General features: G+C 42.0%; 1 protein-coding gene across 3 annotated transcripts; it reads right to left on the bottom strand.

Annotated features, from left to right (window-relative positions):
• Positions 1–2,336: 2,336 nt before the first annotated feature.
• Positions 2,337–12,387, bottom strand: LOC127003441 (FAST kinase domain-containing protein 5, mitochondrial-like). 3 transcript variants are annotated; one of them, XM_050870140.1, is made up of 8 exons: positions 12,192–12,387; positions 10,432–10,473; positions 6,216–7,746; positions 5,914–5,973; positions 5,648–5,772; positions 5,115–5,265; positions 4,532–4,761; positions 2,337–4,044 (listed from the first exon to the last, which is right to left on the bottom strand). In XM_050870140.1, exons 3-8 carry the CDS (start codon positions 7,687–7,689, stop codon positions 3,883–3,885), a joined length of 2,202 nt encoding a protein of 733 aa, XP_050726097.1. In that variant the 5' UTR covers positions 7,690–7,746; positions 10,432–10,473; positions 12,192–12,387; the 3' UTR covers positions 2,337–3,882. The 3 variants fall into 3 exon arrangements, with proteins under 3 accessions (XP_050726097.1, XP_050726096.1, XP_050726098.1); XM_050870139.1 differs by lacking the exon at positions 10,432–10,473; XM_050870141.1 differs by lacking the exons at positions 5,914–5,973; positions 10,432–10,473.
• Positions 12,388–12,399: the final 12 nt, after the last annotated feature.

Below are 12,399 nucleotides of genomic sequence, written 5' to 3'. Positions count from 1 at the left end.
GGAACAAAAGGATTATGACCTGACCACCCTAGTTTAATTAATGGATAGTACCTGGGGAAACCTGGGGAGGATAAACTGTGGTAACCTGTCACACTTAATTGCCCGTGACGGATTTAAGCACTGGGGCCACGAGCAGACATAGCATGTGTCCCGAACTTCTTTACCATCATTATAGGGTCATATTTTTAAGCCTATCATCACCCAAGCACATATTAACAAGGGTTTCGTAGGAGTTTGGGTCATTTCCAGGGGTACCTTATGGCCATGGTGGTAGTTTGGGCTTTCTTCTGTACCGTGAACATAGGAAACACCCCACTTTGACCTTCAGAAATAGCTTTAAACCTCTCTCTCAATCATTAACACTTCTTCTAGGAGTTTGGTTTTCATTCAGGGGTACCTTATGGCCATGGTGGTAGTTTGGGCTTTCTTCTGTACCGTGAACCTAAGGAAACACCCATTAGAAACCAATTGATCCCCTCTTTGACCTCCAGAAATAGCTTTAAACCTCTCGTCACTCAATATTTAACAAGGCCTTCGTAGGAGTTTGGGTCATTTCCAGGGGTAGTTTTATGACACTGGTGGTAGTTTGACCTTTCTTCTGTACCGTGAACCTGAGGACATACTCATTAGAACCCAACTGATCCCCTCTTTGACCTTCAGAAACAGTTTTAAACCTCTCGTCACTAACAATTAAGGCTTTCGTAGGAGTTTGGGTCATTTCCAGGGGTAGCTTTATGACGCTGGTTGTAGTTTGGGCTTTCTTCTGTACCGTGAACGTAAGGAAACACTCATTAGAATCCAATTGATCCCCTCTTTGACCTCCAGAAATAGCTTTAAACCTCTCGTCACTCAATATTTAACAAGGCTTTCGTGGGAGTTTGGGTCATTTCCAGGGGTAGCTTTATGACGCTGGTTGTAGTATGGGCTTTCTTCTGTACCGTGAACCTAAGGAAACACTCATTAAAACCCGATTGATCCCTTCTGTTACCACTAAAAATAGTTTTAAACCTCTCGTCACTCTAACATGACTTTCGTAAGAGTTTGGGTCATTTCCAGGGGTAGCTTTATGACACTGGTGGTAATTTGGTCTTTCTTCCGTACCGTGAACCTAAGGAAACACTCATTAGGACCCGGTTAATCTATTTTTAGGCCTTCGGAAACAGTTGATGTGAGAGGCAGATGCGTGTTAGTATACCGGACATATCTCAAGGGTCAATGTGTAATAGACCTGGGCCCATAGTCTCACATTTCAGGGCTGACACACACACATTTGATAAGGCTTTCGTAGAGGTGCGGGGCATTTCCAGGGGTACTTTTATGATTCTGGTGGTAGCTTAAACTTTCCTCTGTACCGTGAACCAAAAAGAGCACTCATTAGATCCAAATTTATCTCCTGTTAGTCCTTTGGAAATAATTGACGGGAGAGGCAGATGCGTCTTACCTGAGCACTGAGGCCACAAGCAGCTTTAGAGTATGCCTTCAACCTCACCTTTACCTTAGTTTCATGCACCTATCAAATATCACCTTTATCAGACAATAAATAAGTAAACAGTAATTCCCTTTCACCTTCATTTGGACTTATTCTGCCCAGTTTGACATTATGTAGATGAAATAATAAGACTTCCTAAATTCATGTGACAAGCATTATGTCTTAAGGCTTGTCCTAATGCAATCATTTAGACTTACACTGCCCAGTTTAACACGTAGAAAATGCAAGAATAAGACTTCCTGAATTAATGTGACAAGCAATTTGTTTTGAGGCTTGTTCCAATGACTGCAGAATAAATGTCAGCCACAAACGAACATGGTCGAGATAAAAGCATACTTAAATTCAGGGCAGGGCAACCTATTTATAACATACCTTGCTTTCCCCTTTGGGTGCATCTATATATACTGCACAAATGTAATGGGTATATTGCATTTTTAGATAATGATATATATTTCTTGTACTTTCAGGCTTCAAGAGATTTCTGATTTATCATACAATGCCTGTGTCTCAAATATAACATTCAATTTTCATCCCACTTAAGATCTTCAGACGATCCTACATATTTCTCATACTTTCAGGCTTCAAAAGATTTCTAGTTCACTATACAAGGCCAGTGTCTCAAAATTAACATTCAATTTCCATCCCACATAAGATCTTCAAATATTTGTCTCATACCATTCAGTTACTTGACCCAACACCCTTTTATAAACAATGTCTTACCTTCAAATTGAATATGTCAGCAACAACTTTGCACTGACTAACCTGACCACCACTCACTTGAATCATTAATTAAGGGACAAGGACATAGTTTGACAAAAGGCACTTTCTTAAATAAAAAAAATCTTCATTTCAAATTTCCACCCTTGTATATACAGCTTTGTACAATAGGTATTCTAACAAGCAGGATGTATTAAAATAAACCTTAATCATCTTTAACTTGGCAGAAAACTGACTCTATACTTAGATAGCTAAGAATATTGTCTCAAATTACACTAACAGCACACAGGACAAATTCTTCAACATAGATAATAACAGAAAATGCAATTGATTTGTTCATGCTAACAGGACCAGATTCTGAAATTGTAATGACCCACCTGATGAGGAGAGTGACCTAAACCTCACTTGGCTGGGGTCCCTTGATGGTAGAAGGGGCAGAGCTCTGGCTTGCCGTGTCACAGGTCAGGTTTGAATCCCAGCATCAGCAAAGCTTATCCCTCCCTTGCCCCCTAGTCTGAGATGGATTTTCTATGTTTTAGAATGAACAGAATCTCACATCAGAGATTATAATTTGATCGTGAACACATCATCACTAATTTGTACTATTATAAAAGCCTTTACATACAGTCAAAACAACATATTCTTTCTATTATCAGCAAATTATTATATCTTGGGACGCCAGGGTAATCATAACCAACATTGGCCGTTTCCAAGCCTTTGAAATATTTTAAAATAAAAATAAATTCAGTAAAAATTGCACTTGACATGGAAATGCAAACCTATAAACCATGTATGTCATAACAAATACTCATTATGATGCAATAAGCAAGCTTCCCAATACATTATATGCCTACCCACATTAGACAAAACATGCCCTTCACTTTTTTTCTCATTAATACTGCAGCAAGAAGCATCACTGCCAGCCCTAGGTACAAAGATGGCCCAACAGGTGAGGGTCTGCAGCTAGCGTGCAACAAGGAGGCTGAAACATGTCCTTGTATGCAGTGACTGTGACGGTAACTCTGATATTTTCCGACTATGGCACACAATATGGATGGCAAGGACATTATTTAGAAGAGGTACCCCTGCTCTCCTGTGGGCCTTCATCGGATTTCAAGGTAAGTACGCTAGTGACCAAAGAACATCGGTGTGAGATCCAGGAGCTGTGGGCAGGGGGCTTCAGCTGTGCAATGCTGTGGCACGGGAGGTACTGCTGTGGGGCCTGACCTAAGTGACGGTCCCCCTGGATGGCGCTCAGGCTGTGCTCTTTGTGGTGTGGAGGTGGAGTGCTGACTGACTTGTGGGTGTTGAGGATATAGTTATACACCTGCTACTTCACCTGCATGAGAGCTTCAGTGACGTTAGAGCATTACGAGGATGTTCACCAAGCCAATGACTGCACCAAGTTTGTTTGCCCTGCTCAAGAATATCACCAGGATGGACATAGTGTTGCCATTTAAAAATCTTCCCAACATTATATACAATTCACAAAAAAGACAATGCCATCACCTTGCTTTCAACAGTCTACAACATAAACATGACTAGCCAGCCAGTCAATAGTTCACCTCATGTCTAATAGGAGAATATTTACATGGACAGGTTAGATAACACTTTCACTAGCATTTCATCGCCGTCGCTAGTTGCTGAACACCATCTGCGTCTTCTTCAGTGGTGCGTCATAAGGCTGCCTCCTCCTGCCTCTCTGCCCCGGCCTTGAGGGTGACCCAAGCAGACTCCATGCAGCCGTCTGTGCGGAGAGATGACCCGTCCTTCAGAGAGCGGTCGAGACAACTCAATTTCATCCGTAGATTCTTTTTGTTGTACTCCATAAACGGAATCTGGATGGGGGAAAAGAGGGAAAAACATAAACTTCTGGAAGAGGAAAATAAGGAAAAACAGACTTGGTGTCACAGAAGATAAAACAGATGGTAAATAACTAGATCAAATAGGGATACATATTCTTGACAAGCATATCTCGCGGTTATCATTAAAATTCACGTGTGTATCATCACACAATGTCAGGTTTTCCCATAGTCTCATAGGAGGTTAGGTGATTGATAATATGCTTCCAACTATATCTCTCTATTGCCTCAGCCTCTCCAGTGCTCAATGCTGCCAAACCCTCTTCAGCACACTGCCTCCATGTCTTCTTTGGCTTGCTTGGTGAGGGGCGACCTGCCAACAACTCTCCCCAATGCCTCATCATCCCCCCTCCTCTTCATGTGCCTAAACCTCCTCGATCTCTGTACTCTCAGCACTGTACTCAGCTCCTTCAATCCACACCTTCTCGCCACCTCCTCACTTGTATAAAACCTAAACACTCACCACAGAAACGTAGTAACCCAACGTGCTCAGCTGTCTTCTCCTCATGTGGACGTTTCCTCTCAACTCCTCGGTGTTACGGATGAAAGAGTTCCGCCCGGCGACGATGACGGCATTCCACCTCAGCTCCCCAGGCCTCCCTAGGGGCCGCTTCAGGGCCGAGGGGGGAAGGTCATGGTACTCCTGTGGTAGGACTACAGGAATGCCTTCACTATCAGTGCAGAAAACCAAGTCTGGAAATTTTGAAAAATGAAAATTAACCTTAATGTCAGCGACCTCATTTTCTTCTTCTGAAATAGCTCTCTCTTCTGGATAATCATACTTTTTCCTTTAATCTGAGCAGCATCTAGCGGGCAGAAGAGTGGGGGGAAGGAAGACTAGAAAGAGGGAGGATGTAGCAGGAGGAAGAGAGAGAGGATGAAACAGAAGAGAGAGGGAAGGCAGAGGAGAGACTTAGGAAGAGAGAGATGATGAAACAGTAGAGAGAGGGAAGGTAGAGGAGAGATTCAGGAAGAGAGAGATGATGAAGCAGAAGAGAGAGGGAAGGAAGAGGAGAGACTTAACAGAGGAGACTCATTATGCTTACCTGGTGTTTGTATGTGAGGCAGAGAGTGTGTGATGGTGAGGAACTCGTGCCCCCCCAGCATGGCCGCAAGCTTCTCCTTCACCTCCAGCAACAGACGCTCCTGATGGGTCAGCGACTTGGAGGGCCCGACAGGCAGCTTTCCCAAGTAATCCTGGAACAAGGACGATAATTACTTAAAGGGGAATATCAGGACACCTCTCCTTCCAATTCGACCTCTCTTTTGACCACTCACTTCTACTTTAAAGGAGCAGTGATTAGTGGACTTTATTTTTTGAGCTGCCTCCTTCACTGTTAAAAAAATAAGGAAAAAAGCTACTGATCGACTGAAACATGCACGGTTATACCTGTCTATATCTGTGACACGTAGGAATTAGTACAGTGAAGATTTTGCATGGGAAGTTAACTAAATTAGCAGGGCACGTTTAAATAAAGCTGTCTAGAACTTCGTGTCAGGTATTCATTTACAGAGAAGGTTTACACATCAGAGTACGGGAGGCAAATTAAACACCAACCCTATGCCGCCCTTAATGTACCTTGGTGAGCTTCTCCCTGAGGTCGGGGTTGAGTCGGTAGCCTCGGTAGTTGGGGGGCCCCTCTATCTCCATCGCCCACTCCAGCTCGCTTACTTCCCTTCCCATATCAGAGTAATGACGGCTCACTGAGAAGAAAAGACATACATTGACATTTCCATACATACACAATTATATTTCATACTTCATATCAGGCAAAGTCGTGGTGATAAAGACAAAAATAGTGATAAAGAACCTAACATTTATGAGGATGTTAAATGCTTTCTGACCTGATTCAAGGGAGAGGAAACAAACTGAAGATGAACAGAAGCGGGTAAGTTTGGCACCCTCTGGAAGGGAATAGGAAAGAATAGAGACGATGAGGAAAGTATACACGTGCAAGCTTGATGCTGTGAGTACAAAAGGATTAGCCCCAGTAAATAAGAAGACAGGGTGGTGGAATACTTGAGAAAAAGAAAGAATAAAAAACGAGAGAACTTGAGTATGCAAGGACAGAGTATATGGACAGGAGTGAATGGTCTGAGAAATGGGTTTAAGAATTGATAATGTAGATGAAGTTCTGCATACTCACTGCTAAGAAGTTTGAGCATGGACGGCTGGAGGGCTGCTGAAATGAGATCCTGCGGGAAGAATCCAAGCGTCACCAGGTAAACCACGCAGGACACAAAACACTTAGGGTAGTGGTTGATCTCCATCATCCGTTCTGGCTTCCTCAGCTCCTCAGCCACCAGCGCAAAGATGTCTGGCCGGCTGGGAGGGACACAGTTGTACAGCATGAGGGCAAAGGTTATCCTCTCAATGTCCTTTAGCCGTAGGGAGCTCATGTCCATAGCAAACCTGGATGCGATGATATCAATGACCTGCGGATGGTACACCAGGAGGTCATTGCCAAGGAGAGCCACCTGTAGGAGCACCATGTTGTTGAGACGGGGAAGCTGCGGCATGAGGGTGTCCAAGAGGTCCTCCAGGAGCTTCCACTGCGTCACGGGAATGCTCTTACGCAGAAGTTTGAGGATGGCACACAGCGAGGCGTCGGACACACACTCCAGGTTCTCTTGCGTCTTTTTCACGATGGCCTCGACTAGTTTTTCGTTTTTGAGGAACGTCTGTGTTTTGAAGAACCCCATGGCTATAACACCAATCTCCTCGATGGATATTTGTGGCAGCACTTCGGTGATACGTTTCTCTATGTCTTTTTTTATGATGAACGGTTCTAACTTTCGACTCAAGTTTGCGTAGAACAAGTATTGCACCAGCTGAGTGGGCCCCATGGATGACACCTTTCTGCCCAGTAGTTTGGTCATGCGGACGTTGTACATGGAGATTCGCGACAGTTTCAGCGCATACCAGTGGTCTGCAACGAGGAACATCCGCGTCATGTCCCAGCGGTTGATTCTCTCGGTGCAGGTCTGGTCGAGGGCGTTCCACAGTGCCACAAAGTTAGGGGTCGTTGTGGCACTGGTCGGGGGCCACAGGGACAGCGCTGAGAGGACCTTAAGCAGCTGGTTGTCATCGAGCTGTGCCAGGCTACTTACCAGCGCAGAACACAACCTTGAGTGCTTTCTGTCCTCCAGGTCCATGGGCCGATACCTGCACTCCTGTGAGGTAATGATGAACCTGGTGGCAACCTCCTCCGCACTGCATCTGGTCCACTCATTGTCGGCAATAGGGAACAGGTGCTGCTGGTAAAAAGAGGAGCCTGGTGCCTCTTCCCTGGCCACTGTGGTCGACTGGTATGCTGGCAACGAACGCAACACAGCATGTGCATGTTCATTTTCAGTATCGGTGAACTCCTTTACGAGAAGAACGGTCCCAGAATGCACGGAGCGCGTGACCACTTTGTTGAAGGACCCCCGGGATGTGTGGATGATGCGCTGCGACAGGGGGAACCGGTCATGGCTGGTGGGGTGGCCCTGGTTAAAGTGGCCACTATTGAAGTTCTGTACATTGTAAGCTTTCACACCCTGCTGGATGATCTCCGACCGGCCGCTCACCAGGCCCCTCCCCAGGGCTTGCACCGTCGGCCATAGTCTCTGGGCACACATTTTGGTGGTTTACTTCTGTGTTGTCAGCCAATATCCATCACCTGTACACTTGTCACTCTGAAAAGGAGATATTCTGATAACTAAACGTATATTTCTTCCGGGTTTATTGAAATCCGATAAATTTACAGTTGTAGAGTGTGAATTATTTTGTGGCAGGTTAGACATGGTTATACAAAATCCATAATATTCTCGTCTGGTAGCTGGTTTTGATATATGCCGTACAACGGGGTAATTTGGGACATTCGGGGTAATTTGGGACAAATTATGTAATTTAATTACCGAGTTAATATGATGTTCTAAACTCCTTAAAACCTTTACTTTAGGACCTGTAGAGGTAGGATACAAAATTCCCAAAATTTTTTCTTTAATAAAAATTTTGACAAAATTTAAATGTCCTTCCACAGGCTGCCCTTTAAATCAGGACCTTTAATCCCACCCTCTGCATGAAGGAAACACTTCAGTTCTTTTACACTACTTCTAATATAGCTGCACACCTGAAACTTTGAGGCCAGAATCCTTGTCCTATGAGGTAAGTTTGCAGATAATGTTTTATGGATCTGAGCCAATAATTTTTGCTAGAAATACCGCACATTAGACACGGGGTAATTTGGGACGTTTTCTTAGATTTTAGTATATTTTGAATGTGAACTCTACAGTAACACAACTTTTATGCTTAATCCAATGTTATATGATTCCTACAGCCATAGAACTTTCATTCCAGGCCAAGATGCCTAGGCATTACACACCAGTACCAGGAGCCAACCGCAAGAGGTACTCCACTGAAGCCCGTGATGCAGCTTGTGAGGCCTACCAAATGGGAATGTCACTAAGAGAAGCTGCCAAAAAGTATGGAGTACCTAAGTCAACAATCCTGAACATCTTAAAAGGACACACTCGCAATCCAGGCTCAATAGGCAGACCTACAGCTTTGTCTCCCAGCGAGGAATTAGTCATTGCTCAGAACCTGGCTACACTGGCCGACTCTGGGTATGCATTTGACATAGATGAACTCTGTCTGTTTGTTCAGAGCTATGTGGATAAGACAGGAAGGGCTGTAATTCAAAGATGGGAAACCAGGCAGAGACTGGGTCTGTGGCTTTTTGAAAAGACATTCAAACTTGTTGAGAAACAGAATGTGTCAAAATGTGAGTCGGAAAAGAGCAAGTGTTTCAGCAGACACTGTAAAGACCTTCTTTGATAATCTCAAGGTATCAGTTGCTGGTGTGCCACCTAAGAATATCATCAACTTTGATGAAACCAATCTTGCAGATGACCCTAAAGGAAAGAAAATGTTATTTCGGAAAGGCTGTAAACATCCAATAAGGGTCATGAGCACGTCCAAATCGAGCATATCTCTCATGTTTGCATGCACTGCAAGTGGTTTTCTCCTACCACCTTATGTTGTCTATAAAGCACAACATCTAATGGACACATGGGTTCATGGTGGACCTTTGGAACATGCTACAACAGAACTGCTTCTGGATGGTTTGATAGCTTTTGCTTCAATGATTGGTTGAAACGAATCATCACATGAACACTCTACCGGAAGATGAATACAAGGTCATTATAGGTGACAATCTTGCTTCTCATATGTCACTGGAAGCAATACAATTGTGTGCACAGCACAAGATCCGGTATATCTTCCTCCCACCAAACAGCACAGGACTACTGCAGCCCCTTGATGTTGGGGTATATGGACCACTGAAGAGGAAATGGTACAAAGTTCTCACAGAGTGGAAGCTGTACCTAGGGAAGAAGTTTACCACCCTTCCCAAGCAACATTTCCCTCACTTGCTGCACAAGTTACTAGACGAACTGGGAGATGCGACAGATCTTATAAAAAGTGCATTCAGAGGAGCTGCAATTCTTCCAATTGTGTGTGTGTGTGTGTGTGTGTGTGTGGTATGTATTTTTCTCTAAACATGTGATATATATTAATTTGGTCTGTGAAAAGATGATTTGTATTATGTTTTTTCCGTTATAAATTACCCCAAAGTAAGGGGTAATTAAAAATTGAAAAAAAATATAGAAAATATTCCTTTCATTTTGAAAAGTTTTGCCAGGTTAGCTAGCCCTATAATCTGTAATCCAAAGGAATAAAATGTTTATTTTCACATAATTTGTTCATTCATTTTCTCAAAATTACCAAAAAAATGTCCCAAATAACCCCGTTGTACGGTGGTCTATTTATTATTATTTGATGCCTGGCAATGAACAAAAAATCAGCTATGACTCCTATCTAAATAAACCTGAACAAACTACAAACACAACCTATATATATATCCAAAAGGTAACCAAACATTACATTATGCCAAAGATACTACTGACCAAACTACAAACACAACCTATATATATATATCCAAAAGGTAACCAAACATTTCATTATGCCAAAGATACTACTGACCAAACTACAAACACAACCTATATATATATCCAAAAGGTAACCAAACATTTCATTATGCCAAAGATACAACTGACCAAACTACTAACATAACCTATATATATATATCCAAAAGGTAACCAAACATTACATTATGCCAAAGATACTACTGACCAAACTACAAACATAACCTATATATATATATATTCAAAAGGTAACCAAACATTACATTATGCCAAAGATACTACAGACCAAACTACAAACATAACCTATATATATATCCAAAAGGTAACCAAACATTTCATTATGCCAAAGATACTAAAACATAAATAAACAAATAAATAAAATCTTAAAGTCCTCACATATGTTACTGAGTCCACTTCCTCACTGATGTTTCTGGCACACTGGCCGCCACAACAAGGAAGTGCAGGAAGAGGAAGCAAAGCAATGAATTTTTCTGGAACCGTTTACCACATTTACATCTATGGTCACACGCTGTACCATAGACTCTTAACTTCTCCCTCACTTTCACTACTGCACTGGAAACCATCTATCTAGGTAATTAAAGTAAGGAAGTCTATAGGCAAGGAAGAAAGGAAGTGACAAATGAGAGGTTATGGGTGAAGGTCATTCCCATATGCACAGGTAAACATGTCATTAACTCACCTGAGGGCTGCATCACCTACACCTCTATACACCTGATGATACAACACACTCATCTACTTCCTATACCTCACTACTAATCATTATGGAACACCAGGAGGCCAGAAATAAGTCTTTACCTAACTCCCAAGGCAAGGTCAGTAAGTACCCCCCACAGTGTTACAAGATTATCGTACTCTGAACATCGTATTTCTAAGTTTCTGACCCATAACTATAGCAAGGAGACATCAATCAACGTTTTTAACCATGGCTATAAATAAACGTCGCTAGCTATGTGTGTGGGCGACAGTTTTAGAGTGCCAGAAAACGTTAAATATAGGACGAGTTCGATAATTTGGAAACGTTGGTCCCTCACGTCCCTTCCCCACAAGCTCATCTTCTTCATAAACTTACCTAAATATCATTACTAAACACTTAACTTCCCTTAAAATCACTACTTAACATCTGAAAGGGCAAAAATTAATCCCTATACGTATAACAAAATATAAATAAGTTCCCCTTCGCCCATTACTCGTTTTACCTTCCTCTAAGTGTTATAAGCTCATCTACTTCATATACATCACTTAAAATCATTACTAAACACTTAAAAAAAAAAAAAAAACTATACGTAACCCCCGAAATATAAGTCCCCCCTTAAATTACTCATGCAACCTTTCCTACCTTAATAATTTCCTTTCCCATGTGTCAGAAGCTCATTTACATCATATAATTCACTTAAAATCATTACTAAACACTTAAAACGTAAAAAAATAACTCCTATACATAACCCCCGAAATATAAAAGCCCCCCTTAAACATTACTCATGCAACCTTTCCTATCTTAATAATTCCCCTCCTATAAATGTCATAAGCTCATTTACATCATATAATTCACTTAAAATCATTACTAAACACTTAAAACGTAAAAAAATAACTCCAATACGTTACCCCCGAAATATAAAAGTACCCCCTTAAATATTACTCATGCAACCTTTCCTATCTTAATAATCCCTCTCCTATAAATGTCATAAGCTCATTTACATCATATAATTCACTTAAAATCATTACTAAACACTTAAAACGTAAAAAAATAACTCCAATACGTTACCCCCGAAATATAAAAGTACCCCCTTAAATATTACTCATGCAACCTTTCCTATCTTAATAATCCCTCTCCTATAAATGTCATAAGCTCATTTACATCATATAATTCACTTAAAATCATTACTAAACACTTAAAACGTAAAAAAATAACTCCAATGTTACCCCCGAAATATAAAAGTCCCCCCTTACACATTACTCATGCAACCTTTCCTACTTTAATAATTTCCCTCCTATAAGTGTCACAAGCTCATCTACATCATAACCATCACAAATCATCATCACTAAACACATGAAAGGGTGAAATTACACCTTTAAATCACCCCCAAGGCAAGGTCAGTATGCCCTCCCTTCCCCTTTCTCATGCCAGGAACTCTTACCTTGCTAATTCCCCTCCTCCAGGTGTCATATATCAGTCCACGGGTGCCTTATTATCTCACGGGTCACTGCGAGGTTATTAAAGGTTCAAATGAGGCCGAAATATCACCGTAAGCCTTGTAATTTTCGGTAATGGAGGTGTGGGATGACCCTTCCTTCTCTCACCACACGAGGTACTGACTGGAGGCTGACGTAAGACTTGGAGATGCC

The sequence above is a fragment of the Eriocheir sinensis genome, chromosome 25 (genome assembly GCF_024679095.1).
Source record: "Eriocheir sinensis breed Jianghai 21 chromosome 25, ASM2467909v1, whole genome shotgun sequence".
Classification (NCBI taxonomy): Eukaryota; Metazoa; Arthropoda; class Malacostraca; order Decapoda; family Varunidae; genus Eriocheir; species Eriocheir sinensis.
The sequence above is the reverse complement of the archived record's forward strand: the minus strand, read 5'-3'. Positions and strand labels throughout refer to the sequence as shown.

What these genes read in the sequence shown, in the direction of transcription:
- LOC127003441 (XM_050870140.1), bottom strand. Translation starts at nt 7,689, where the DNA reads ATGTGTGCCCAGAGACTATGGCCGACGGTGCAAGCCCTGGGGAGGGGC. An exon ending in TCAGGGAGAAGCTCACCAAG is followed by an intron (nt 5,266 to 5,647) that starts GTACATTAAGGG and finishes TCCTTGTTCCAG; the next exon opens with GATTACTTGGGAAAGCTGCC. An exon ending in GCCTCACATACAAACACCAG is followed by an intron (nt 4,762 to 5,114) that starts GTAAGCATAATG and finishes CAAAATTTCCAG; the next exon opens with ACTTGGTTTTCTGCACTGAT.